Source organism: Drosophila persimilis, unplaced genomic scaffold (genome assembly GCF_003286085.1).
Source record: "Drosophila persimilis strain 14011-0111.01,24,50 unplaced genomic scaffold, DperRS2 tig00000686-arrow-arrow-pilon, whole genome shotgun sequence".
Lineage (NCBI taxonomy): Eukaryota > Metazoa > Arthropoda > Insecta > Diptera > Drosophilidae > Drosophila > Drosophila persimilis.
The window spans coordinates 314,293-340,395 of record NW_020825336.1 but is presented as its reverse complement, the minus strand read 5'-3'; the positions used below and the strand labels follow the sequence as shown (position 1 = coordinate 340,395).

The window sequence follows — 26,103 nt, the reverse complement described above, 5'->3', positions numbered from 1 at the left end:
ATATTCACTTTGATCCTCATTTTTTCTCTCTTTTATGATATCAATATATCCATATATATTTGTTTTTGTAATACATGTAACACATATATGATAATATGGATATTTTTAAGAGAATTTATAATCAACGGAACTGCTTTTCTGAGTTCGGAGCAACTTTACATATTGGTCTGCTGTTTCACGTCGTTAAATCAGATATACCCGCGAATTTTTTCTACTTATCGATCACAGGATATACAGGTAGTTCTGTGCGATAAAGAAGAAACTACGCGCAATAATTTTTAGATTCACTTTATTCAATTTTAAACGAGAATTAAACATTTTGGCACAATAAAAATGGGAGGAAGCAAGCATGAAAAAGCCGGCTAGAAAAATGCAATAATAAAGACCAATTCAATCTACTTCGTGCACTACTTTACTACTTTCGCGCACTCAATTTCTACTGCCTGCATTCAGTGGCCTTAGCCGGCAAGGTCTTTTAGCTTATTGTTTGCTCATGCTCTGTTGACAAGGCTTACAGGTTTTGGTGATGCTATGGCTTGTATTGGATTTATCGAATATTGCGGTTCTTTGTCTGTGCATAGTCGTACACCATCACCAAAGTAAATGCATTACTTTGCTTGCTCTCCACAAAATTTGAATTTTTAATTCAAACACATAACAGTGTGACCGTAGAGCATGCACATCTGGTCACATTCTGCCGCCGCGAGCGAAATAAATGTCACTTTTTGTCAACTTTTTGAGTTGATGCGAGTACTAGGCTATAAAAATAGTACCGACTAATTGAGTAAATTAAAATGCTTCGAATTGCCACAAATCAAATCTAACTTGTCACGACAGTGCCCCGGTATTTCTAAAATCACGGGAAAAGTAACAGAGATGAACTATCGCTCATCTAGGGGCTCACCACTAGTGGCTGAAACAAGAAGAAGAGTTATGTGTACATTTTTGTGTCTATTTTTTTTTAGCTAATCAAACTATTTTAAAAATATAAGTAGTGTCCCGATTGGCCTTATCGCTAGCTAAAAAAGTTCGCCAACGCATATTTGTGTACTTGGCCACGCCGAAAACTCGCCTTCAGCCAGTGCACGTCCCCATTGGTCATCGGAAATGGCACGCCCAATTTTTCCGAATCAGCAAAAGATAGCTGAGAAGCTGATTATCTTGAATGATCGCGGCCTGGGCATACTGACGCGAATATACAATATCAAAAAGGCCTGTGGCGACACCAAATCCAAGCCGGGCTTCCTCTCCGAGAAGTCCCTGGAGTCGAGCATCAAATTTATTGTGAAGCGATTCCCCAACATCGATGTGAAGGGCTTGAACGCCATCGTCAATATCAAGGCGGAGATAATTAAATCGCTCTCCCTGTATTACCATACCTTTGTGGATTTGTTAGACTTCAAGGACAATGTCTGCGAGCTGCTCACCACGATGGATGCCTGTCAGATCCACTTGGACATAACGCTGAACTTTGAGTTGACCAAAAATTACTTGGATTTGGTGGTGACATACGTCTCTTTGATGATTGTATTGTCCAGAGTCGAGGATCGCAAGGCTGTGTTGGGTCTGTACAACGCTGCCTTTGAGCTCCAGAACAATCAAGCGGACACTGGCTTTCCCCGCCTGGGCCAGATGATCCTGGACTACGAGGTTCCCCTCAAGAAGCTATCTGAGGAGTTTATTCCCCACCAGCGACTGCTGACGAATGCCCTACGCTCGCTCACATCCATCTACGCTCTGCGGAACCTGCCGGCGGACAAGTGGCGGGAGATGCAAAAGTTAAGCTTGGTGGGTAATCCTGCTATACTCCTGAAGGCCGTACGAACGGATACCATGTCCTGCGAGTACATCTCGCTGGAGGCCATGGACCGCTGGATTATTTTCGGTCTCCTTCTGAACCACCAAATGCTGGGCCAGTACCCAGAGGTGAACAAGATCTGGGTGTCTGCCCTGGAGTCCAGCTGGGTGGTGGCCCTCTTCCGCGACGAGGTCTTGCAGATACACCAGTACATACAGTCCACCTTTGACGGCATCAAGGGCTACAGCAAGAGGATAGCCGAGGTCAAGGAGGCGTACAACACAGCAGTTCAAAAGGCAGCCCTCATGCATCGCGAGCGCCGCAAGTTCCTGCGCACGGCCTTAAAGGAGCTGGCTCTGATTATGACAGATCAGCCGGGACTGCTCGGTCCCAAGGCAATCTTCATCTTCATTGGACTCTGTCTGGCGCGCGACGAGATTCTTTGGCTTCTGCGTCACAACGACAATCCTCCGTTACTAAAACACAAAGGTTCGTACTCCAAGCTTACAATTTAGTCCTTACCTAATCATTCATGCTTACTCTTTTCTAGGCAAAAGCAACGAGGATCTGGTGGATCGCCAACTGCCGGAGCTGCTCTTCCACATGGAGGAGCTGCGCGCCTTGGTGCGCAAGTACAGCCAGGTGATGCAGCGGTACTATGTGCAATATTTGTCCGGCTTCGATGCCACGGACTTGAACATACGCATGCAGAGCCTGCAGATGTGTCCGGAAGATGAGAGCATTATATTCAGCTCTCTGTACAACACGGCTGCCGGATTGACTGTGAAGCAAGTGGAGGACAACGAGCTGTTCTACTTCCGACCCTTCCGTCTGGACTGGTTCCGTCTGCAGACGTACATGAGCGTGGGCAAGGCTGCCCTGCGGATAACGGAGCATGCGGAACTGGCTCGTCTGCTGGACTCCATGGTGTTCCACACGCGGGTCGTGGACAATCTGGACGAGATACTGGTGGAGACCTCTGATCTGAGCATCTTTTGCTTCTACAACAAAATGTTTGACGACCAGTTTCACATGTGCTTGGAGTTCCCTGCTCAGAACCGCTACATCATAGCCTTCCCCCTCATCTGCAGTCACTTCCAGAACTGCACGCACGAAATGTGCCCGGAGGAGCGTCACCACATTCGGGAGAGATCGCTGAGTGTGGTCAACATCTTCCTGGAGGAGATGGCCAAGGAGGCGAAGAACATTATTACCACCATCTGCGATGAGCAGTGCACCATGGCAGATGCGCTGTTGCCCAAGCACTGCGCCAAGATCCTGTCCGTGCAGTCCGCCCGCAAGAAGAAGGACAAGTCCAAGTCCAAGCACTTTGACGACATACGCAAGCCAGGGGACGAGTCGTACCGAAAGACACGCGAGGATCTGACCACCATGGACAAGCTGCACATGGCCCTAACGGAGCTCTGCTATGCCATCAACTACTGTCCCACCGTCAATGTGTGGGAGTTCGCTTTCGCCCCTCGCGAATATCTCTGCCAAAACCTGGAACACCGCTTTTCGCGAGACCTCGTGGGCATGGTGATGTTCAACCAAGAGACAATGGAAATAGCCAAGCCCTCGGAGCTGCTGGCCAGCGTGCGAGCCTATATGAATGTGCTGCAGACCGTGGAGAACTATGTCCACATTGACATAACGCGGGTGTTCAACAACTGCCTGCTGCAGCAGACGCAGGCCTTGGATTCGCATGGCGAGAAAACCATTGCCGCCCTGTACAACACCTGGTACAGCGAGGTTCTACTGAGACGCGTCTCTGCCGGCAACATTGTGTTCTCCATCAACCAGAAGGCATTCGTGCCCATTTCCCCCGAGGGCTGGGTGCCTTTCAATCCGCAAGAGTTCTCCGATCTCAACGAACTACGCGCTCTGGCAGAGCTCGTCGGTCCCTATGGCATCAAAACGTTGAACGAGACCCTAATGTGGCACATAGCCAACCAGGTGCAGGAGCTCAAGTCGCTCGTTGGCACCAACAAGGAGGTGCTGATCACTCTGCGGACCAGCTTTGACAAGCCGGAGGTGATGAAGGAGCAGTGCAAGCGGCTCCAGGACGTAGACCGTGTGCTGCAGCGCATGACCATCATTGGAGTGATCATCTGCTTCCGCAATCTGGTGCATGAGGCTCTCGTGGATGTGCTAGATAAACGCATTCCCTTCCTGCTGAGTTCGGTAAAGGACTTTCAGGAGCATTTACCTGGCGGAGACCAGATACGCGTCGCCTCTGAGATGGCGTCGGCAGCTGGTCTGCTCTGCAAGGTGGACCCCACACTGGCCACCACGCTCAAATCCAAGAAGCCGGAGTTTGACGAAGGCGAGCATCTCACGGCCTGCCTGCTGATGGTGTTCGTGGCCGTCTCCATCCCGAAACTGGCGCGCAACGAGAACTCTTTCTACAGGGCCACCATTGACGGGCACTCGAACAACACGCACTGCATGGCGGCGGCCATCAACAACATCTTTGGCGCTCTGTTCACCATTTGCGGGCAGAACGACATGGAGGACCGCATGAAGGAATTCTTGGCGCTGGCCAGCTCATCGCTGCTCCGCCTGGGGCAGGAGTCCGACAAGGAGGCTACCCGCAACCGTGAGTCCATCTACTTGCTGCTCGATGAGATTGTCAAGCAGTCGCCGTTCCTCACCATGGATCTGCTGGAGTCCTGCTTCCCCTACGTCCTTATCCGCAACGCCTACCATGGCGTCTACAAGCAGGAACAGATACTGGGTCTCTGAGCGGCGTTCGATCACCGAGTATTATTATAAGCGCCGTCGCTGTATTCCGAATATTATACGCCGTAGCCCGTAGCCGTATCCGCCGGTCGACTGTCGATTGTCGACTGTCGATCGCTATGCTAATCTAATATACTCCTAAAGCTGTTAAACATACCCCTAATTGTATTCTAGACTCTGCATTTTTACACAACTTCGAATAAAGTGCTTATGTAAACCAAAGGCCAAACACCGTGCTTTTGTTATTTGATCGGTATGTATATTCTTTATTCGGCTTACTGAAAGATGTGTCTGTCTGCCTGTCGCTCACCCGAACGTGCAGCGCGCCTCCTTCTCCCTGTTGCCCTGTTGGATTGTTGCCCAAATATCTGTTACATATCATCGGACACCGGCATATAGATCAAGCCATGTGTCCGCTTGGTGTATGTATATTCAATATGTGTGTGATTCGGGGAAAAATATTCCGATTATTAAATTATTTGGTCACGTTCAAAGTTACATCTTAGGCTTGTCTTGTGTACAAATACTTGTAGGCAAGTAATAAAATATTTTCGTTTCTTAGATCTGGTTGGTAATGCGATTTCGATTTCTCGTTAAATATCATTGGTATTATTTTGGTGTTGTGCAAACTTCGTTTCGTTCCGTTCCGTTCTTTTTCAATTCCACTACAACGAGTTGATTAATGGCTTATTATGAAAATGTTGTGGAAACGAAACAAAATAACTGCGGATCATTAATCTGCCTGGGTGCAGGATACAGGCTCCAAGTGGGAGGGTTATGGCAAACCAAACAAAAAAGATGGGGAAACATAGCCTTAGGGTTCTACGATAATCAATAATCTGCTTGGTTAAATGTACCACAATCACTACATGCTGCTAGAAAGCTGTCTGTATTTTTATCTGATTTATCTGTATCTAAATCTGTTTTTGTGTCTGTATCTGCATCTGCATCTGAATTGTATTGAACATTGTCGATATCTACACTTAGGGTTCGTTAATTATACACATATCATATATTATTGGCTCTATAGTTAGTCGTAGTATTATTAATTATGCGCTTCTCTCAATATTTTGCTAGTTCGTATAATTTATTTAGCATGTTTATTTGGGTGTTTTCGCTTGAAAGTGTTTTCCATTTCAGTCAGTCAGTTTAGGCATCTGTTGACTTCAAAATTGTCGTCATTGTCTTTTGTTTTTACTTGTTTCTCTTTAAATATAAAATATATATATATATACTATATATATGCTTGTATATACATACATATCATATATATGTATGTACGCAGTTGAAATAAAATCGTGAAAAAGATTTGCGCATTTAGCCGCTTTCGTTTTCATTGTTTGTTTAAAATAAAATCGCTCTTTAGCAATTACGTTTAAAGCTCTCGAGTACAAAAATCGTGTTTCAAATGAAAAAAGCTTAAAAAATTCCAGGCGGCACATCCACATCCACATCTCCTCCCTTGTCCCGTATCGTATGTATGTGTGTTTGCTGTTTGCGTGTGTGTTTATGTTTCTGTTTCTGTGTTTGTTTGTGTTTGTGTTTGTGTATCGAATCCTTTAACTCTAGTTTTGTTTGGTTTTTGTTTTGTTTCCATTTCCGTTTCCGCTTTCAACGCTATCAACTATAATTTCTCGTTTATAACAAACTGGGTCGCATATAAAATTTAAGCCTAGAAATATGAGTACGAAATACGTATGTTATGTATTATTCATGGGTCTATGCCTGTGGTCTGGTCTGTCTCCTCTCTCCAGGGACACTAGACGAACTCCTCCTGGTCGAGCCAGGGATGCTGCAGGCACTCGGCCGCCGAGGCGCGTATGACGGGATTGTACTCTAGCATGGGCAGCAGGAAGTCGGAGAACTTCTTGGCCTCCACCGGGTCCCAGTCGTACTTCTCCACGAGCACGTTCATCAGGCTCCACGGTTTCAGCTTGGTGATGTTCCTCAGGTTGCCTGCAACAGACGGTCTTTGAGTGCAATACAGATCTACGACTGATGATGGCTTACCATAACTGGTGAAGTACTTGAGTCCGTGCTTGCCCCGCAGTATCACCGACTGCGGAATGGAGCCCAGCAGCTCGACGATGTGCGCCAAGTGGTCCTCGTCCCGGCTGTACGACTCGCCGGCATGCGGGTCGAACAGATAGTCGCCGGTGGCCAGCTCGAAGGCCAGGCAAGCGGTGCTCCAGATATCGGCGGTATAGTTGTAGGGTGCCCCCAGCAGGACCTCGATCGATCGGTACTGCCGCGTCTGTATGTCCTCGGTGAAGTGATGGTACTGCCGGAGGGCATGGAGCATGGAGCATGGAGAATGGGTTACTAAAACGTGTGCGAGTGGGGGGTGCGGGTTCTACTCACATCGTAGCATGCGTTGCCCAGATCGGCGATCTTAACCCGCACGTTGCTGTTGCTGATGAGCGACTGTATCGTGTAGGTGTTGTTCTGGCTACTCTGACTCTGGTTCTGCGAAGATATGGCATTGGCATGGACATTTAGTTTAGCGGATGTGTTTGCTGATGTTGCAGTTGTTGTTGTTGTTGTTGTTGTTGAGGTCGCGTTGGTTGTAGTTGTAGATGTATGGTCGCCATTGTACAGCTCTGTGCTTGCAGTTGCAGTTGTTGCGGTTGGAGTCGTAGTTGTTGGCGCTAGATGCGTGAACGAGTACGTGCACGTGCTGGGGGGCGTGGCTGAGGCGGAGGTGGAGATGGAAACTAAGGCTGTGGCAGGAGTTGCACTAGGAGTGGCGGTTGTGGCGGTTGTGACGGTTGTGGCGGTTGTGACGGTTGTGGAGGGGCAGTTCTGGTTGTTGGTGTACTCGCTGGGCATGGACGTGCACGTGCTTTGAGTATTTGTGTTGATCTTTGGGTTGGTATTCGGATTCGTGTTGGCGTTGTAGGAGGGGCAGGAGTTGTTGGTGGAGGCGGGGTTGGAATTGGAGTTGGAGCTGGGCAGCTGCTTCATATAGATATATCGTAATATTGTATACAAATTGGTTCACACAAAGAAAGAAAGGAGAAGAAAAAGAACACACAATGTTGGTTTGCTTCGATTTTGTTTTTTTTTTCTTTTTGGTTTTCGGTGCATATAAGAAACACATAAATGAGGGAGCCCAAAGCTCTGTTGCTCTGGGGAGATCCGACGAGCTTTGAGCCCCTTGGTCAATGCCCCGTGGGAAATGCTCCCCCCGGGCCAGTGACCATCACACAGAACATCAATTAGAACACGAACGAACAGCTTAGACTTAGGCGCAAATGATATAACCATAGATACACACATATGCAGGTTTAGGCGGGTAAATGCAGGTAAAGCACTGGGTGGGTGGACGTGCCGCCATTACATAAACATCTAAAGCCGCTAGCAGCACAATCAAACATCAAGCATTTCTCATTCTAGGTCTAGACTCTAGTGGACTCCAGTTTAGAGCATGAGTGTGGGTTTAGTGTGACGGGTGTGTGGTAAAACGAATCCGGATCTGAACTTAAGAGCGATGGGGATGGTTGAACAGTAACTAAGCAGCAGCCGGGACAGGAACTCTTTCGCCGGGACCGTTGGGCAGTCCAGAGACCCAGTTTCCGGTTCCAGTCCCGTCCAAGCATTCAAAGCAAAACCACAGAACGAACGAAGAACAGAAGGAACTAGCGAACTAGCGAACGAGTGAGCCATCCTCCGAGGAGCTCTACGGCTCGGACTAAGTCCAACATCCACTTTACCTTGTCCGCCGGCTGGCCACTGGGACTGGCGTCGGGGTCATCGGTAGGCGTGTCGCTGGCCATGGTGCTGTGGTCGCCCAGGGTGTCGTCATCGCATTCGACGGAAGACTGCAGCAGATATGATCAAATCAAAAGGCAACGTGGAAAACAAAACGAAAATTATAAGAGTACAAAATTTGTAGCTGTAGAGTGTGGAGTGCGTGTGTGTGTATGTGTGTATTGTATCTGTGTGACTGACAATATCGAGAGTGCAAAATGCTGTACCATGGACGCACACCAAGTGATAAGAGGGGGGTAATCCTTCGAGGGTAAGCGCTGTCGAGTGTGAGGAGGAGAGGGTAGCCGCAACCTGTGGACCTTGACTCACCTTGGCAGTGATTTTCTTCTCGGTTCGATATCGGTTGTTGAGAATGGGACTCTCGACGCCACCACCCAGGCCCCCGATCAGGCTGACGCCACCGCCGATGCCGTTGCACTCGCTGTCGCCGAGCAGGCTCGAGTACTTGGAGGCCAGCGAGGAGGTGGTGTTCGAGTTCAGGGTGGACGAAGTGGTGGTGTCGTCCTTGTCCAGCGAGGACATGGCCACAGCGGCCAGAGGCGTCGAAGAGGTCGAGTTGTTGCCCGTGCTGTTGCTCGTGTTCGTGTTGGTGTTCGTGGATCCGTTAGGTTCGATCAGCGGCCACTTGGACCGCGTCTTGGTCTGCTTCTCGATGGAGCTGACTGGGGGAGGGAGAGCAGAGGTTTAGCTGACGGCTGGATAGTCCTCCTGCCGAAGGGACCTACTGTACGAGTCGGGGAAGTCGGCTCCCTTCACGCGCAGACTGTTGATCTCGTCGTCGATTTGCTGGTTCATGGCTGCGGCATTGTCGATCACCAGGAGGATGTTCTCCGGCTTGATGTCCGTGTGGATGATGCTGCACTTGCTGTGCAGGTAGTCCAGCCCCTCCAGCACCTGCTTGATGATGTTGCGCACCTGGGCGATGGCCAGGCCCTGGTAGTTGTTCTTCACGATCAGCTTGTACAGGCTGCAGCCGAGCGCCTCGAACACCAGGCACGTGTGCATCCCGTTCACGCCGCGCACCGTGAAGTGGTTCATCAGCCGGACGATGCGCTCCCGCTTCACGTCCAGTGGGTCCGCGTCGCGGATGGCCTCCAGCAGGCGGATCTCGTCTGCGGCCGTCTCGATGTAGTGCGGAGCACTCTTCACCACCTTCAGGGCCACGTACTTCTCGTCTCTGCGGGGTAAGAAAAGGAGGCTGTATACCATGCACAAGGATTACACACTAGGAATGCTCACTTGAGATCCCGGCACAGCCAGACGGTGGAGAAGTGACCCCAGCCCAGCTTCCGGACCACTCGAAACCGATTGTCGAATATGTCGCCGATGACCACCGGATGATAGCCGCCGCGGCAATACTGAGAGGCGTCCTCCTGCTCCTCGTCCGACACGTACAGACTGCTGTCCGACGAGTCAGGGTAGATCTCGTCTGTCGTGCTCAAGGTCCCGCGGGGCTCCGAACTAAAATGTTTACAGAATTATACGAATTAGTATGGATTGTCTTTTCTGGTGGAGGCGATGGGGGGATATCTTATGGTATGCTCGGGGAAAAGCCCAACCCGGACCCACATGAACTCAGGGAGCTCCGTTGTTTCCTCCTCCCTCGCTGGAACAGGGACAGGGACTGAGACTGGCTCCTGCTGGGGGAGACTGATCGTCAACGGCTGCTCCCTCGGAGGAAGGTAGCCTTCGAGGACGCGCTCCATGGGGGAAATCGGCTCAAAGACCAAGGCCTGGTGCCGATGGGGCTTGGGACGCTTCGACTGCTGCCGCAGGGCGATGAGGACGGGCCCGGCCGAGACGCAGACACGCTTTTTGGTGAACCTCTTGCGACGCTTTTTCTCCTCCACCTCGAGCAGGGCCTCCGTTTCCGCCTCCTGGGCGGCGCGCTTCTCCTGCTCGGAGACAAAGTTAAAGTCGCAGATCAGCTGCTTCGTGACGTCCGCAGTGGCCGTGTCGCTGGGCGGCTCCTCCGGACTCCGGCTGCTCCACTGCTGCAGCTGGTACATAAGGTAGAGGAAGAAGAGGAGCAGCGAGGCCTGGAGCACGCCAACGAAGATCTGATCCTGGGCGAGAGTGTTAGCCACGTGACGGCTCTGCTGATTCACCCAGCTGGCCAGGTCCACGATGTCCTGCAGGCTCTCCAGGTAGCTGGGGTACAAGTCCAGCCAGGGACCAGCTTTCCAGGGCCACTCTGCCTCAGCTGCCGCTGTGGCATTGTCCTCCCTGGGGCAGGTGGCATCCATTCTCGTTCCCCGGCTGCTCGCTTTCTATACGCTTCAGTGCTCGATTCGACAATTGGATTTCTTTTTCGATTGTCGCGTCTACATGGCCCCCGGCTGCAGTAACGGGGTGCAGTGGTGGCATCGGCGGCGGTGGTGGGGGTGGGGGTGGTGCTGCTGGTGGTGCTGGTACTGGTGCTGGTGGCGACCTTGACTTTCCTATGCCTTCACTTGCATGGCGGGGACCGCCCGACGAATGCGACGAATGCCCAGCGAGGAGTAAACACACACACACACCCCTTACATAACCAGTGCGGGGGAAATTGGGTGAAAACCAAATATCGCGCAGCGGAAAACGAAAAAATCTTAATTATGAAAAGTATCTGTATCTGTGGTGCTGGCGCTGCTGCTGCTGCTGCTGCTGCCGCTGCGATTCAGTTCTTTGCCGTTCCGACCGATTCGTTCAGTTGCGTCCGCGAGAATGTCGAAATCGCTTTTCGCGTTTGTTTTCGCCCGTCTCTTCCTGAGCTGAGCGAGAAAAGCGGCCAGAGCCAGAGGAGAATGCTACAGAAAGAGCAATGGCAATGGCAAGAGCCAGAGCAAGAGCAAGAGCCAGAGGAGGAGGAGGAGGAGGAGGAGGAGGAGCGAAGCGAAGCGAGGTGAAGCGTTCGTTTTCCAACACGTCAGAACGTTTTCTGTTTTGTCGCAACTATGTTTAGTCTTTCCGACTGCTGCGACTGTCCGTCCGGAGCTTGTCCGTTCGAGTGTGCGACTGTGTACGGATCACCTAGAACCCGTACTCGCCCATACCCTCCGCCGATTCCCGCTCTCGGCACGAGTGTGTGTCTGTCTGTCTTTTGGCGTCATTATCCAATGTACTTCATCAATTCGATGTCGTTGTCGTTGTCGTTGTCGTTGTCGTCGTCGTGGTCGTTGCCGGTCATGGACTGCACCACACTAGGAAAGATTCCGCCGCGTGTATGGGTATCATCATCATCATAGTCATCGTCATCATCGGGTTGATTTCTTGGGCATGCTGCCAAGTTTGCCTTCTTGCCTATTTACGTATTGTTTCACAAACATCCAAGCATACATGCATACCCGTATGCTCGAGCATACTGCCCTGCGAGAGGGGTACTCGACATGCAGGATTCCGAATATTTGCAATTCCAAAAACATTTCGAGACAAATTCAGGTGAGCGATCAGCAGCCTTCAAACAGATTTAGCATCAAGCCTTGGCAGTTGTCAATGTTTGGGTTTTCCCCAATCTACCATCCCCACCCTATCCCTGGAGTGGGTGGAACTCGAAATGCAAATTTTGAAGTTTCTAAAATGACTAAGCAGACTCTGGTATTGATTTTTCCAACGCCACAGACTGTTTACTGCTTCTTGTGAGTCGTGCCATGAGTCACCCTAATGCTCCACACATGGACTGTCACGCACCTTGGGCCGGAGAGCGCTCCGGAGAGTGCTGCTGCTGCTCTCCTACTGCTGCTGCTGCTGCTGCTGCTGCTGCTGCTGCGACTGCTTCCTCAATATTATTATTTATAGACGCCGAAAAAAGTGAATAATAAGAATAGAACAAAAGCGCCAGAAGCCGAAGGTTTTCATGCCCTTTAACAGTTTTACCCACTAGAGATTATCCAATTTGGCAGAGTTATGAATAAACATACGAGTACGGGTATAAGTATCCGTCTTTGGAAAACAAAAGATCGTTCCTATGGCACCTACATATATATTATACACGTTAGTAGTAGCCATGCAGGGAGTTCATATATCAATGACAATCAAGAATACATTCATATATATTTTAGGCGTTGCAAACAGCTGATCTCAGTCGCAATAACCTCTCTGTAAGGGTATGAAAACAAAAAACAATAAATTCTAGAGAAAACAGTGCAAAAAACGGGGAGTGGAGGAGTGCTTGAATGCGGGTTTGTGGAGAGAGAAACGTCATAGCTCTTGCCAATTGCATTTGAGTGTGTGTGAATGGGTGTGTGCGGGTGTGGGTGTGGGTGAGTGGGTGAATGGAAGTGGGAGGGAGTCCAGGGAGCACGGCGGGCGCCACGGGTTAGCCATCTCCGTTGCTGGCGTCACGTGGTGGCGATTTTGCGGTTACGGAAAATTAAAAACGTAAACAAACGAAACGGATAAGCGCGAGGGTAGTAGGTGCAGGGTGTGGGCAAGGAGGCGAAGGCAGGGCATTGGCGGAACTACGAAAATGAACAACGATATGTGGAATTGCCTCCCCATTCCGCGGCACGAGCTCACAGTGGGATGAGCGGAGTAAGCTGCTAGACACACCCACGGCCTACTTCTGATACTGTGTCACCCACTGTACATGCATATGTGTGTACTTTTGCTGGCACAGTGGGAACGGAAACACTTGTCCGGCCCATCGGCACAGAAGAATCGAGAAGTGCTCGTCGGGTCACAGCTGGACGGAATTAATTGCCACGGGACGGAGCACGTGGCGTATACTTGATTTGCATAAGTACTTGGGGATAACCCGGCTCTGGCATGGATACTCACAGGCTGACGAAGGGTCCGCGCAGTGCCGGCATGTCCCGTCGCCGGTTGAGCGGCGGGGAGAGGGACAGCGAGAGGAAGTCCTGCTGGGCCTTGTCCTCGTCGACGATGCTTGTCGGGGTGCTGTAGATGCGCGTCGTTGGCAGATAGCCAATCTGCTGTAGAAAGTCGTCCCGGTAGGAGAGCTTGGTGGTGGACTGCGACGAGGTCAGCGGCAGCTGCAGCGGCGAGGCGTAGAGCGGCGCCAGCGGCAGGGCAGCGGCCACCGCGGACAAGGAGAGCGGCTGCTGATGGGCCGGCGAGTAAAGGCCGCCAGCGCCGGAGCCGGAGCCCGTGCCATTCCCGGTTCCGTGGTGGTGCAGGTGCAGATGGTGCGACGTCGTCGAGGTGGGCGGCGGCGCGTGAAAGTGCGGATAGGGAATTGCGGGCGGTGCTCGCGACAGATACGGCGGGGTGATGATCTTGTCGTCGAAGCTCCGCCGGAAGCTGAAGCCCTTCAGGGAGTGGCTGTAGTTGCGGTGCGAGAGCGGGGAGCTCCCCAGGTCGATGCTGGCCGCCGGGCCCAGCATCCCGGCCGTTAGGCTCTGCGTGGTCTTGCCGCTCGCCGTCGCCGTGGCGCTGCCCAGCATGCTCAGGGCCGGCGATGTTCGCAGCTGAGGGCTGCCACCGCCTCCGCCACTCGTTGCTGTGGTGGTCGAGAGTGGGGGCGAGATGGCGCTCAGCGTGGAGATGCCGCTGTCACTGCTGCATATGCCGGCCGGCAGGGGGGGCAGAGAGTTCAGCGGGGTGTGGGTGGGCGAGATGAGGTGGTGCTTGCCATTGGCGGCGCCGACGAGGCCGGCAATGCCGCTGCTGGGGAGTACCGGAGCCAGGATGGGGGATCTCCTGCGTGTCCAACGTTTGAGTCTCTTCTCCGTCTCCCTCGCTTGCTGCTACTGTTTCTGCTACTGCCTAGGAGCAGCTACTTCGAGTCTTTGTCCTCATCGTTGTCCTGCTTCCTTTGTTCCGGGACCTCGGAGTCGGAGTCGGTTTCAGTTCCACCTCCACCTCCGCTTCCACTTCCACTTTCAGCTTCCGCTTCAGCTTCAGCTTCAGCTTCGTGCTTGTTACCGTCGAGTGGACTGGAGGCTGGCTTTGTGTAACATACTTCTGTGCGTAGGAAAATCAATGAAGCCCCGTGTGCCTAAAACATTTTAATGCATTTTAAGCAGCGTTTTTCTCGCTTTGTAACCCAAATTGCGCATGAAAAAATAAAAGCGAAAAAGCCACGCACAAACACACAAACACACAAGCTCACACACACTGGCACTGCCACCGACACCCACACCCACAGCCAGACCCACACGGACACGGGCACGGGACACACACGGGTTGGGGAATTTTTCCACGGCTTGCTTTTGATTTGATTTGCCTTTTTCGCCTGGTTTTCGCCACCTCCCCGTCCGGCACACTGGCAGGCACTCTTCGCCAGGTCTCCGTCCGTAATCTAGTTAACAACGGAATTGATTTATCTGCGACAATTATAGCGAACACATTTCACATTTTACACTTTAATGTTTCCTCCCGATTCGGATCTGGCAGGAGCAGCAGCCAGGAAAATTCTTGTTCCCTTCTGTCTCTCTCTTTCTCGTGTGGCAGGAAATGCGCCGCGCAACAAACTCTCCCGACTGACGGCCCTTCGGCTTCTGACAACTCTGCAGCGAAGTTTCGAGCCGCCTTCCTTTGCCCCCTTTTCTAGGCAGACGCGGGGGGAGAGCGACAAAGAGCGAGAGAGAGAGAGCGAAAGAGAGAGAGCTCTGAGGAGACGGCGCATGTGCTGGCTAGTGGCTGAGTTACTGCCCCAAAACAAAACAAAGTCAGAAAGAGCGAGTGCGAGTGCGAGTAAAAGCTAACTGTATCAGCTGTCAAAAGTTCACCCCCAGCGAAGGCGGGCGAGGAAAGAGGACGGTTAGCTTGTCGCCCAGTTTGTTTACCATCCGCCATCCGCCATCGGCCATCGGGATAACGGTAACAACAGAGCAGAAGAGAAACTGCGTTCCTTGTTGAGCTTTGCAGGAGGATCGAAAACAGGCGTCTGGGGGACACTCTACAAGCAGAAGTATCCTCTGGAAGCGTTTGCCCTCTAACCAGGAGAAGTATAGCATATCCACAGTACTTTTATAGTTTATATAGTAAATTTTTATTGATTTCGGCTTCATGGACCGACTCATACCAGAGTATAATTCAAATTTGAAAACAATGTTATTAGGTTTAAATGTAGTTTACTTGTATTTTATGTTTTGTTTTGTTTTTGCTTTTGCTTTTGACTTGTACTTGAACAATAAATACACACGCAAATCCGTAAAATGTAATTATCATTAATTGAATTTCATATATGTATGCATGTTATACTATGTATAGACCAGAAGAGCAGACCCCCATCAATCCTTTTTGGAGGTCGGCACAGAGCCTGGATCGAGGGAGTTTCAGCGATCCCTGCCACTGCGGGGGCTACTTGCTCTGACTCCGCCATAATTGAATTGATATCAAGGGGTTAGAGGGTTAGAATAAAGGGGCTACCAAGTATTGTATATAAAATTTAATTCTTGCTGGACTAATCGCATTCATGTACATTTAAAAGCGGTTTAACAACAAAAATGACACACAAAAAAAACAGGAATTGCAATTCAATTTGGAAAGAATATAGAATACATACATATGTGCAATACTTTTGGGGGGTTACAATTTAACTTTTGATTACTCGTATTAAATATATATATATATATATTTATATATGTATAAAGAGGGAGGCTATTATTATAGTTTATATATTCCTTTAAGTGTCGCCTCCTTTCATCGTCTTCTCCTCCTCATCTTCCTCCTCTGTTTGTCTGGTGTGTGATGCTTAATTGTTTAACTTGACTTATTTACATTTGCATTTGGATCGGATCGGGTCGGGTCGGATCTGAGCAATCTACTCTCGACCCGCCACCGCTCACCGCTCACCGATCGACAGCTGCAATAGGTTATATTCTGTCTGCTTTACATAAGTTAATTCATTAACAATTTGGTGCGAAACAGAAACAATCGGTGAAGAGGAAAATTCCAGAACAATTTAGCTAACCGAAGGCTAGGCAACGACACAAATGCAAACTAATATACATATATCATTTACATACATATATATATATATATAATTACAGGTGCCTCCTTCCACGTTGAATTCTGTCGAGTCGAGTCGAATCAATTCGATTCGATTCGGTTTGGTTTGGTTCGGTTAAAACACACAATACGATTCACGGAGCTACGCAGGAAGGAGGGCGATCCGCTGTCCTTTTCCTAAGCAAATTTTTAGATACATATTTCATAGATCTGATTTGATAAACTATCGGCATACAATTGAATCGAAATACTATACTCGTACTCTTTATAGTATGTATATTATTGGTGCGCTCTCGTTTCGAGTTGTATATTATGTAGGTATGGTATATATGTATATCTATGCGTACACGGGTGCAGACCTGAGGGGCCTGGCCTGAACAATGGAAATGATGAAACGGTTACACGAAATATGGACCAAAATCAACCCTGACTGGCATCGGCATCGGCATCTGCATCTGCATTTGCATTAATTGGAAGCTGGCAGCGCCGCCTCAAAGTATAATTATTTAAAATTAGAGTTAAGTGCTACAGCTTACAGTAATACATAAGTTATATGTTTTCTCGTTTCAACATAACGGGCACTCATCTTAAAAACAATTCTAATAGTTATCAAATAAATCAGCTTTTGCTCTGCTTAACTTTTCTTCTGTTCTGTTTCTGTTTCTGTTTATGTGTCTGTGTCTATATCTGAAACGTAAGCATGCACAGGGGGCTTGGGCTCGCCTAATATTTTTGATTAACCATATCTAGAGGTGAAGAGAGAGAGAGAGAATAGAGTAGAGAGTGATAGTGATAACAAAATAAAATTCCACATGTTGCATAATAAACGAATCGAACAAAATGTTAACAAAATTCCGAATATACTTTTCAGCAGATCATGGCAGTGTCTTTCATCTTTGAAAATTTATTAGGTGCCAAGACGGTTGGTGATAATTCAATATAAAATGTTGACAAAACGAAAACTTGCAAATGCTTGAGGGGGCGTTTAGGAGCGGTGACTGTGAGACTGTAGGTGCCGCAGACCTGAGGAACGGAAGGATATGGCGGGCATCAGTCACATCATAAGTCGGTCGGGCAATGTTTCAAACTAAAAGTTGTTCGTGTATACGAGAGTATCTGTAGCGTGTAGATCCCATGACCGGCTGGACGTGTTGGTATGGCTTGGCAGAGACTTTACATACATGGTAGATTGATTCGAGTTTAAAAATATACTATTCGGGCCTCAGATTCAGACTGGGCCTCATCGAGTACACGAGAGCTTAACTGCTAGAGAGGTGTTATGTACGAGTATGTATGTGGGCGCTGCGCTGGCTGGGATATTTCGAGAGTTAACAGTTTCTTTCAGTTTCGGTTCAGAACGAGACCGGAGGTTACAATATTTGTTCGAGTTACGTTACGCACATTTAACAAGTTCGATGGTCAAAGACGCTTTAGGGATACGTTTCTATGCCACTTGCCACCTTCGACCCCGACTGCTGGCTGGCTGGCTCGACTCTTTATATACCTGGCGTGTATGTTGTCTGCTCTGTGGTGTTCAGCGACGTGTTCTCGTTGGCCGCCACGGGGGCGCCGGTGAATGGATTCACGCCCACAGCTGCTCCACTGGGCGGTGGCATGGCGAAGACGGGCTGTCCTCCGGACTGCTCGCGTGGCTGCGAGGTGACGGGGCCTCCGCCCGCACCAAGATTCACGTCGTCCAGATCAACGTCCTCCTGCGGGGGCACACAAGAACGGGGTTAGAAATGCTCGTCCAACTGGAGCTCTTGTCTCGAGAGTCTCGTGTGTCTGTGTGTGTGTGTGTTAGTAGAGTGTGTGATTGGAGTGGTTCCTTCGGCAATGTTTAGTCAAAAACTGTTGGAAGTAAGCGGTACACAGAGCGGTCTACAAGAACTAAATTACATTTATGTATATGCTAGTATGCTACTTTGTTAGAGGGTTAGGGGGTTAGAGGGCAAGCCAAATACACACTACGAAATCAAAATTGGCCAAAGGAGGAGAGCGGTTATAGGAAAATCATAAGACATTTACCCAAGCATTTACAGCAGAATGGAACGATTGAACCCGCTCCCACAGAACACTTTGCTTTTCACTCCGTCTTCTTCAATTTATACTGGATTAATTTTGACAACTAAATAAGTGTGCGGGACGTCTAAATTTCGTTCCCAAACATAACAGTTCTGATTGGGTCCGAGCTCGGAATTTGGTTTTAATTTTGACTCTGCTTTGGGCTGGTTAGTGTTACGGTTGTAAGTAGTATGTAGTTGCTTGGTTAGAGAGGACTTGTGGCTGCTCTGATCTCATGCGGTACTCGTGCCGGTATCATTTTCGATTTCGATTCGCATACTTACAAGACGTGGCTGCTGTCCCAGGTGCGGTGGCAGATCACTAGCCTCTCGATTGCCATCGGGGCGCTATCGGAGCGAATGAGGAGCCGTTTGTGTGTGGAGGTGGTTGGTTGGTTGGTTGGTTGGTTGGTTGGTGGTGGTTGTGGTGGTGGTGGTGGTGGGTAGAGTAGTAGGTGGATTGATGAGTCGATCGAAGAGTTTTGAGAAAAAAAGTTAAACAAAAATAGAAACGTAAATCGTATCGTCGGCTTCTCTTGCTTGCGTTGGAGCAAACAAACAAAGAATAAGGCTGAACAAAATGCAGTGCGCGAATGCAAATGAAAACCAATTCAAAAGTCTGAATGCGTAATGAGGCACGTACAAAAACAAGAAAAACAATCGTGGATCAAATCAAAACTCGTCTGGAAATTCGATAGTAATTCCCAGGCTGAATATCGCAGGGAACCCGATTATGTGTTATTTTTAGTCAAGAGATACATATACAAATATATATTCACATACTATGTGCACATACAGTACAGTTGAACTTCCATAACTCGAATTTTCTACATTTCGAACCAAAACACGGATGGCAACAGTCTCCATTAGACGAACCTTTTTTCCTTGAATAATATTGGCTCGACTTTTGGATGTTCAACTGTATTATATTTACATTTGTATACATATATATATATAGAGAGAGAGAGATAGAGAGAGATAGAGAGTGAGAGACGTTGGAAGCATTTGATGATTTTCGTGAAGTTCATGTTATAGAAATAAATATAATCAATATCGAATTTTGTATACGAAATATTTGGGAAACTTAAATTGAATGATCGAATCACTTGTGGGGATGGGTTAGTCGTGTTTACCTTTGGCCTCCCAGCTCTAAATGCTTACCCCGGATTACGGATTACGGATCAAGGAATACTGATTACCGAATACGAAACCAAAACCAAAACCAATACTTACCAAAACGAAAAACTAACAACAGATCAGTGCAACATTCGTACGAGAAGAAAGCACATATTGTATACTATATATCTATGTACGAGATAAAGGGCGTGCCAAGCAATCTGATAGGTCAAGTAAATAATATGCACTAAATAATGGTAAGCGTTTATTGATCGGGTTAAGCTACTAGCTGGTAAGCGTTTGATGTGTGGATGCTCTTGGGACGCCTTGGGGCAACGTTTTTGACTAAACATTTGCTTCTCAAACGGAACTACGTATGGTAATGCTATATGGCCTCACAAAAATCATCAAAATGTGTGTGTGTGTGTGTGTGGGTGTTTGGGGGATATTACAGTGTAGTGTGGGGGATGGAGGCATGCGTTAGTAGATAGATTTAGTATTTAAGACTTGCACCAGATTGATTTTCTTGTTTTCTGTCGTTTTTTTTTTAAACTAAATCAAAATGGGTTCAGTTAGTAGCGGGCGGAGTTAGAGTTGGACTTGGACTCGGGGACAGGGTGTTGGCTGGGCCAATTCAAACATCACTCACGTTCAGATGTGCATACTGGTCGTGCGATTCGTTGACCGGCGGCTTGAACTTGCCGCAGCAGAAGTTGCAACAGCAGCAGCAGCAGCAACAGCAGCAGCAGCCGGTGACCACTGCACAGCAGATAAACAAGGCCTGCAAGGGAGAAAACGTTATACAAATGTTGAATGGCACATATCACATATGCATCGTCTATGTATGCGTAAGTGTCACCGCACTGACCTTCACCGCCGGCGATGTGACCACAAAGTATGCATTCACATTCTCCTCGCCGAACTGCTCGGCTATATACAGTCCCAGGGAGCCATAGTTGTCGTAGATATTGCGTTTGGTCTGGTCGCTCAGAATCGAGTGCGCCCGGTTCACCTCCTTGAACTGAAATCCAGACAATGGCAAACATGATTAGGGCACACTCCCTATCATGCCATCTATGCAACACAATCGCTTTACCTTATCGGAAGCATCGACGTTGTCGGGGTTCTTGTCCGGATGGTATTTGAGTGCCAGCTTCCGGTAAGTCTTCTTGATATCGTCTCCGGTGGCAGTCTTCGGAAGTCCCAGGATCTCGTACAGCGAGTCCCCCGATGTGCTATATGGAAAGAGTAGAAAATCATTAATAGTCGCTCTACAAGGTTCTCCCTCCTCCCTCTGCAAAACTTTCACATTGCGAACATTGGAATTCGCTTCTGATAACAAACCGGGTTAGATAACAGTGCGTTCAGATTAAGTACGGAGAGAGTCTTTAGCGGGGGAGTACTGTGCGGCTGTCATCTGCGAACAAGAGCTGAGCCAGCAACAATGCCTGCCTGGGAGCGGGCTTGCCGTACGGGGCGATAAGAAGCAAGCTCTGACGACTCCCTTGATGAGTCAGTGGCCATTCACAGCAACAGTTAGGTGCGGAGTGGCACGCGATAGCCATGCAGGCGCCTGCGCCCCTACCCTGGAATCGAGCGGTCGGTCACTGCCGGATGCGTAACCACGGGCCCGTCGGAAGCAGCTGGCATTGACAGGGCAAGAAAAGCAGCAGCAGCGGCACCAAAGCAGAGGTCGCGTGCAGCATAGATTGCACCCCTTCCTTCTCTCTGCTGCATTCTACCACATGCACTTCGTATGGATTTTCTTGAGCAGGTTGGCAGGGCGTAGCTATTTATAAGCCCGCCCAGCGAAGGGGGCACTGCTGCGGCTGGCTCTAGCTGTTGTTATGTTATGTCTGCAACCGGGGGCAGGCAAATCTACAAGCTGATAAGACAACGAGCGTCGAGAGGGCAGAAGAGGCTACGCAACGAAGCCCAAATGCTCTCCTCTTGAAGGGGATGATGACAATGATGATGGTGATTAGGACTCGAGCGGACGAGAAATTCAGGGTCACTTTTGGGTGGTGGGGTGTAATTGTGTGGGGAGGGAAGGAAGCCGTTTCAGGGCCAAGGACAACGGCAGTCGTCACGAAGGCGCAGCGCGAATTCAGATTCGCTTTCGCCTTGAAAAATTTACAGCCGTTCAGAATTGGGCCAAATGGAGGTGGCCGTCAGAATTACTCATTGGGCATAGAGTTGGGAGCGAGCGAGCAAGCCGATACTATGACATAGATAACAGGTACTCTTTTCTGTGTGCATGTGTACGGGTTCGGGTGGATCGCACTTGTTGTTATCGCCCATCAAACATTTGCATCATGTTTTAGTCCGATTTGGTGTTGCACGAAATAGTTATTAAATTCCATTCTGCGGGAGCGAGGGATGTGCACAGACAATCAATGGGAAATTGCAGCAGGCCAGAAAATCCTTGGCCTTGCTCTGGACGAGACCGTTTGTCTTTCAAATGCAGCAGCGGCAGCTGTCACACTGTGTTTTGCGCTCTCTCTCCCTCACGCATGTCCCCCCCACCACCGCTTCTCCTGATCCTGCTCCTTGTTTATCCCGGGACACACATCCAAAGGAATGCCATACGCCGTACAACTTCTGCCGCGAAAAATCAATTAAACGCCGACTGCGCTGCCGCAGTCTGCGCGCAGCTGCTAGTCACACACACACACACACACACAATGCTAGTGTGTACTCTACCGATGGTCTGAGTGTGTGAGTGCGCGCAGCAGAAGAAAAAAAGAAGGAATAGCACGAACAGACAAGGGGGATATTTCGCAGAACTTGCGAATTATTTTTACTTACGAGAGTTTTCTCTTGTCCATGCCTCCGCCGCTCATTTTGCTGCTTGCGATGTCACTGTGTCTCGGGATTAATCTATTTAGCACTTATTGCAGTTGCTATCACACGCCCTGGGCTGCCCGAAACTCTCCAACTCTCTTCTCCGTTTATGCTTTTCTAAGTTGCTGTCGCCGTCGCCGTTTGCCTCGTTTGCTATGCCTCGTTTCTGACGTTTCCAGTGTGACGATAAATATGCCGTCCGACACTCAGAAATATACCGAAACAAACTGCCTCATTTTAAAAATATACCGTAAACATACTGACGAATTCAAGATGTATTTTTCAAATTCCTCGTTTTTGATCTTCCGTCAAATATTCTGAGCTATATAGTTTAAAAAAAGATTTTAAATCATATAATACATATGTTTCGAAGACTGTTTCGGAAGACACCACTCTTCCTCATCAGCGGAAGTTTCTTTTTCAATAATGAAAAAGATGGTAAATCGGACAACCTACATTTCTGCAGCCATTGGCTTATAAATTAAAGGGCGATGCGTGCTTTTCAGCATTTTGTAAATATTTTCTATTCACAAAAGCCATCTTTTATTATTCCCTTTATTTTTTTGGCATAAGGGCTATGCTTTTCAGGATATAACTCTTGGGTGCCAAGCAAAAAGAGTTTAATGAATCGACTTCATAAAACTTTTCGATCACTTTAAATGTCGCTTTTCCGACTGGTGTAGTTATGTCGTGTGTCAAGAAGTTATTTTTAACACTCTTGAATAAATGTACGCAATCGCACACGAACTGAGTCACTGGCGGATTGATCAATCTTTGACGGGCAATTTTTTCAAGAGCCGCCGTGATTACTGCTGCCTGATCGCAGACTATAGCGCACACTTAACCGCCTGACCAATGGCTTGGGCGTACTTGTGAGTTACATTTTTGTTAACAAATATTGAGTTAACAAAATAGCTGTAATCACTGACCAGCCCTCTAACAAGGAATGTTAACATTCCAGTGGCTTGGGAGGAGTATTGTTCCTTATCGGAAATTCTGTCTCCCAGGTCTACGTAACCAAATATTTTCCTCATTTGGGGCTTTACATTTCTTTTCCAGAAATTCATAGCCGTATTCTTGAGAAGAATATGTATCTTCATTGTAATTGATATCAATATTATCTATTGATAGATCGGCAGTTTTGTTTTCAATATCTTCTATTGAAACAATGCCTTTTTTTGCCAATTGCTGAGCGAGTTCTCAAGCAATGGCTTATGTCCTAAATGAAACAAAAATTTAAATAAAAGTAATTAATAACATTTTAATATGTTTTAATAAAGTACAATAGCTGCTGCGGCCGCAACTCTACATTTATATCCGATAACTAGTTGTTTGGGTCAAGAGCGAGAAGAAGAGCGGGACCCAGAATATGAAAAGGGAGCGCGCGAATTCAATAAAAGGCGCTCATGGAAGGGTGGGACCGTGCTAAGGATAACGAAACCAACTATCCCCGCTGATGAAAGTGCCATAGGCTAGATGTGTTCTTTTTTTTATGTTTTTGTTTTGTTCAATCCGTCCCCTGGCTTATCGGGTCGGATACACCCCTGACTTTCCCGTGAGCTAGCTGGGAACGATAGGCCATGGTGGCAAAGAGGCGGATCATAACAACATACCGACTTTTGACTATGCTCATCGATTCATACAAAAATATCGGTAGTTTTGTGCGATAGGCGGAACGTATCGGCGTTTTATAACCATATAACCGTTACTTGAAAATATACTTTGTTCGCCATAAATTCAAAATATACACAGTACATACATGCCAGTTTCGTACGGTTCTTCTATACAGCCTCTTTCATCCAGATTTCAATAATGTTTTTCTTTTTGCTTATGTGATAGGTATTTTTGGTATATATGTACATATGTATGATTATCCGTTTTACGGTAATTCTAAGCTATTCAAAAATGGATTTGAAACGAGTATATACTGATTTTTTCTATATACAATATTATTTTCATAGCTATCGCACGTTTTAAAGCGGTCCTGTACAAACTCAAAAACTCTCAGACTTGTAGCCGTTATAAATTCTTACTCTTACGTTTATTTTGAATTGAATACACATATTTATCATTTCCAGCTATATATAGCTTTTTATATAGCTATTGAAAGCTTTTAAGCGCTGGAAGCCAAACTTGCCTTTGTTGCGAACTTTCAGTTGCATTTGCTTCCCTCCGCCAAGGAGCGCGCACTGCACGAGAAAGAGTGAGAGAGAATGAGTAAGCCCTTGGAAGGAATTGCTGTGGCTGCACATTGATTTGTTCCTTCAAGCTTTATGTATGTAGACAGTTGCGGCAATCTGGTAGATATGCAGCGCTACAAATTTTGGGATGGTAAAGAGATCAGAAAGCAAATAAGAAGAAATTATGCAATGTGAGGCATAGACCATTAAAAGATGAAATCTTGCTAAAACAAAGCAGACTTTGAGACATTGAGAGACAACAAAAAATGCAGGCGGAAAGAAGGAAGTTGACTTTTCAGTGACTTCAGTCAATACGAAATCTGTTATACTATTGAGGCTTCCAATATCCGCTAAATGACAGAAAAATTTGTTCCTGCTTTCCAGAATAATAGCTTTTCCGGTGGTTGGGTCAGCCTCTTTCCTTTCAGGATCTGAATTCATTGGACTTCTGCTTATGGGGTTTCATGCTGGAAAAACTCAAAAGCCTAAAAAATATGATTTGAAGCAATTTAGCCGCCTGTTGCAGGGAACCCGCTTGCCGCTGCCATTCATTTTTAAAAAAGATTTTGGGGATATGCGTAAAAATCCAGGATCCAAGGAAGCGATCTAATTTTGTCTCATGGAAAGAACATTCAAAAGTTTCATTTTGTCGAAATTTGAATTTGCGCTCTTCTGACCAACTCAAAAAGGCGCCCAAAAATGAGTAACGCAGCGCACAACGGTTTTCGGAATTTACGTCTTTGTGAGATACGGTCCCTTTGCGAAGCACTTTTCAAAAACGGTTGACGACAAGCGGACGCGAGTTCAAAAGCGCGGGAGTTTCAACGCGCGAAAAGTTTTTGGATCCGGCCAGTAGAGCGAGCGCACAATGAAAAGCAAATAAGGCGGCGCGTGTCGAGTGTTTATAATACAATTGATTGCATCAAACCCAGTCGCCAGAGCAGCATTTAAAAAACTCTTTTGCATGCCCCACATCTGCTGCCTCCGGATGCCGTGGCGCCTGCAAATTGTGCCGCGATTTTAGCAACAACAGGTGTCAGACGATGGAAAATCTGCCAGCGATTCGGTAGGTGGATTCGGCTGAAAGTGTTGAGATCAGTGTGTTTATAGACTGATATAGGCTCGCATTATTAGCATTTGCACCCCCTATCAGCCCCCTCTCCCCAGTCAGTGACGAAGTGTGCGCGTGAAGAAATTGAATTAAGTTGGCCATCGTCCGAAATCGAAATCTGTGTCAGAAATGTGGCACTAATAAATTATCGCACACTCGCACTTGCCGCACTCAAAAAGTGTTTCATTAATTCAGAAATTGCAAATGAAAAAGAGAATATCTAGTTTTTTTTTTCTTTATTTGTGACTTTGAACGTGACCAAATTTTGTAAGCAACAGCCCCGCTGCTACATAGAATAACAGTTAAGGTATTATAGCTATTAAGAGAGAACAAGATGGAATGAATGAATGTCGTAGGGAGTACGGGAGTGGGAGCCATCTAACACACACGCGCGGGAGAGCAAGCCACCCAGCCGCCTATAAATAACGGTCTTCAATATTATAAAATCCATATGCACTTCAATTAGCATCGCAGCGCAAATGAAGTGTGAGAGAGTGAGTACGACAGCCAGCGCTTCCTCCTCTGCAGAGCAGCAGCCTGCCTTTCTCTTTAACACACACTCAACATATTCAACTGCATATGGAT

General features: G+C 47.8%; 4 protein-coding genes across 7 annotated transcripts; 1 reads left to right on the top strand and 3 right to left on the bottom strand.

Annotated features, from left to right (window-relative positions):
- The first annotated feature begins 985 nt into the window (after nucleotides 1-985).
- On the top strand, nucleotides 986-4,762 carry LOC6600502 (membrane-associated protein Hem). Its single transcript, XM_002025573.2, has 2 exons — nucleotides 986-2,287; nucleotides 2,349-4,762. The coding sequence occupies exons 1-2, from the start codon at nucleotides 1,108-1,110 to the stop codon at nucleotides 4,541-4,543; spliced, it is 3,375 nt and encodes a 1,124-aa protein (XP_002025609.1). The 5' UTR covers nucleotides 986-1,107; the 3' UTR covers nucleotides 4,544-4,762.
- A 1,537-nt stretch (nucleotides 4,763-6,299) lies between these two features.
- Nucleotides 6,300-13,986, bottom strand: LOC6600501 (SRSF protein kinase 1; the record flags this gene model as incomplete). Its single annotated transcript, XM_026991843.1, has 8 exons — nucleotides 6,300-6,496; nucleotides 6,551-6,821; nucleotides 6,902-7,498; nucleotides 8,254-8,361; nucleotides 8,621-8,973; nucleotides 9,037-9,488; nucleotides 9,551-9,772; nucleotides 13,067-13,986. Coding segments are annotated over 8 exons (3,120 nt in total), but the record flags the coding sequence as incomplete, so codon positions are not given.
- Nucleotides 13,916-16,849, bottom strand: LOC6600500. Of its 2 annotated transcripts, XM_026991709.1 has the most exons (3): nucleotides 14,611-14,938; nucleotides 14,432-14,549; nucleotides 13,916-14,246 (listed from the first exon to the last, which is right to left on the bottom strand). In XM_026991709.1, the coding sequence occupies exons 1-3, from the start codon at nucleotides 14,874-14,876 to the stop codon at nucleotides 14,025-14,027; spliced, it is 606 nt and encodes a 201-aa protein (XP_026847510.1). In that variant the 5' UTR covers nucleotides 14,877-14,938; the 3' UTR covers nucleotides 13,916-14,024. The 2 variants fall into 2 exon arrangements, 1 of the variants encoding a protein (XP_026847510.1); XR_003409069.1 differs by lacking the exon at nucleotides 13,916-14,246 and having other exon boundaries at nucleotides 14,380-14,549; nucleotides 14,604-16,849.
- Nucleotides 16,850-16,927: 78 nt separating this feature from the next.
- LOC6600499 (dnaJ homolog subfamily C member 5 homolog) lies at nucleotides 16,928-22,399 on the bottom strand. 3 transcript variants are annotated; one of them, XM_026991739.1, is made up of 7 exons: nucleotides 22,192-22,399; nucleotides 20,480-20,618; nucleotides 20,252-20,404; nucleotides 20,033-20,164; nucleotides 18,553-18,615; nucleotides 17,709-17,916; nucleotides 16,928-16,950 (listed from the first exon to the last, which is right to left on the bottom strand). In XM_026991739.1, the coding sequence occupies exons 1-7, from the start codon at nucleotides 22,224-22,226 to the stop codon at nucleotides 16,928-16,930; spliced, it is 753 nt and encodes a 250-aa protein (XP_026847540.1). In that variant the 5' UTR covers nucleotides 22,227-22,399. The 3 variants fall into 3 exon arrangements, with proteins under 3 accessions (XP_026847540.1, XP_026847542.1, XP_026847541.1); XM_026991741.1 differs by lacking the exon at nucleotides 18,553-18,615 and having other exon boundaries at nucleotides 22,192-22,397; XM_026991740.1 differs by lacking the exons at nucleotides 16,928-16,950; nucleotides 18,553-18,615 and having other exon boundaries at nucleotides 17,701-17,916; nucleotides 22,192-22,396.
- Nucleotides 22,400-26,103: the final 3,704 nt, after the last annotated feature.

What these genes read in the sequence shown, in the direction of transcription:
- LOC6600502 (XM_002025573.2), top strand. Translation starts at nt 1,108, where the DNA reads ATGGCACGCCCAATTTTTCCGAATCAGCAAAAGATAGCTGAGAAGCTG. An exon ending in TCCGTTACTAAAACACAAAG is followed by an intron (nt 2,288 to 2,348) that starts GTTCGTACTCCA and finishes ACTCTTTTCTAG; the next exon opens with GCAAAAGCAACGAGGATCTG.
- LOC6600500 (XM_026991709.1), bottom strand. Translation starts at nt 14,876, where the DNA reads ATGCGCCGTCTCCTCAGAGCTCTCTCTCTTTCGCTCTCTCTCTCTCGC. An exon ending in TCGGGAGGAAACATTAAAGT is followed by an intron (nt 14,550 to 14,610) that starts GTAAAATGTGAA and finishes GTTGTTAACTAG; the next exon opens with ATTACGGACGGAGACCTGGC. An exon ending in GTGGAAAAATTCCCCAACCC is followed by an intron (nt 14,247 to 14,431) that starts GTGTGTGTCCCG and finishes AAAATGTTTTAG; the next exon opens with GCACACGGGGCTTCATTGAT.
- LOC6600499 (XM_026991739.1), bottom strand. Translation starts at nt 22,226, where the DNA reads ATGAGCGGCGGAGGCATGGACAAGAGAAAACTCTC. An exon ending in TCACATCGCCGGCGGTGAAG is followed by an intron (nt 20,165 to 20,251) that starts GTCAGTGCGGTG and finishes TCTCCCTTGCAG; the next exon opens with GCCTTGTTTATCTGCTGTGC. An exon ending in GCAGACAACATACACGCCAG is followed by an intron (nt 16,951 to 17,708) that starts GTATATAAAGAG and finishes CTTCACCTCTAG; the next exon opens with ATATGGTTAATCAAAAATAT.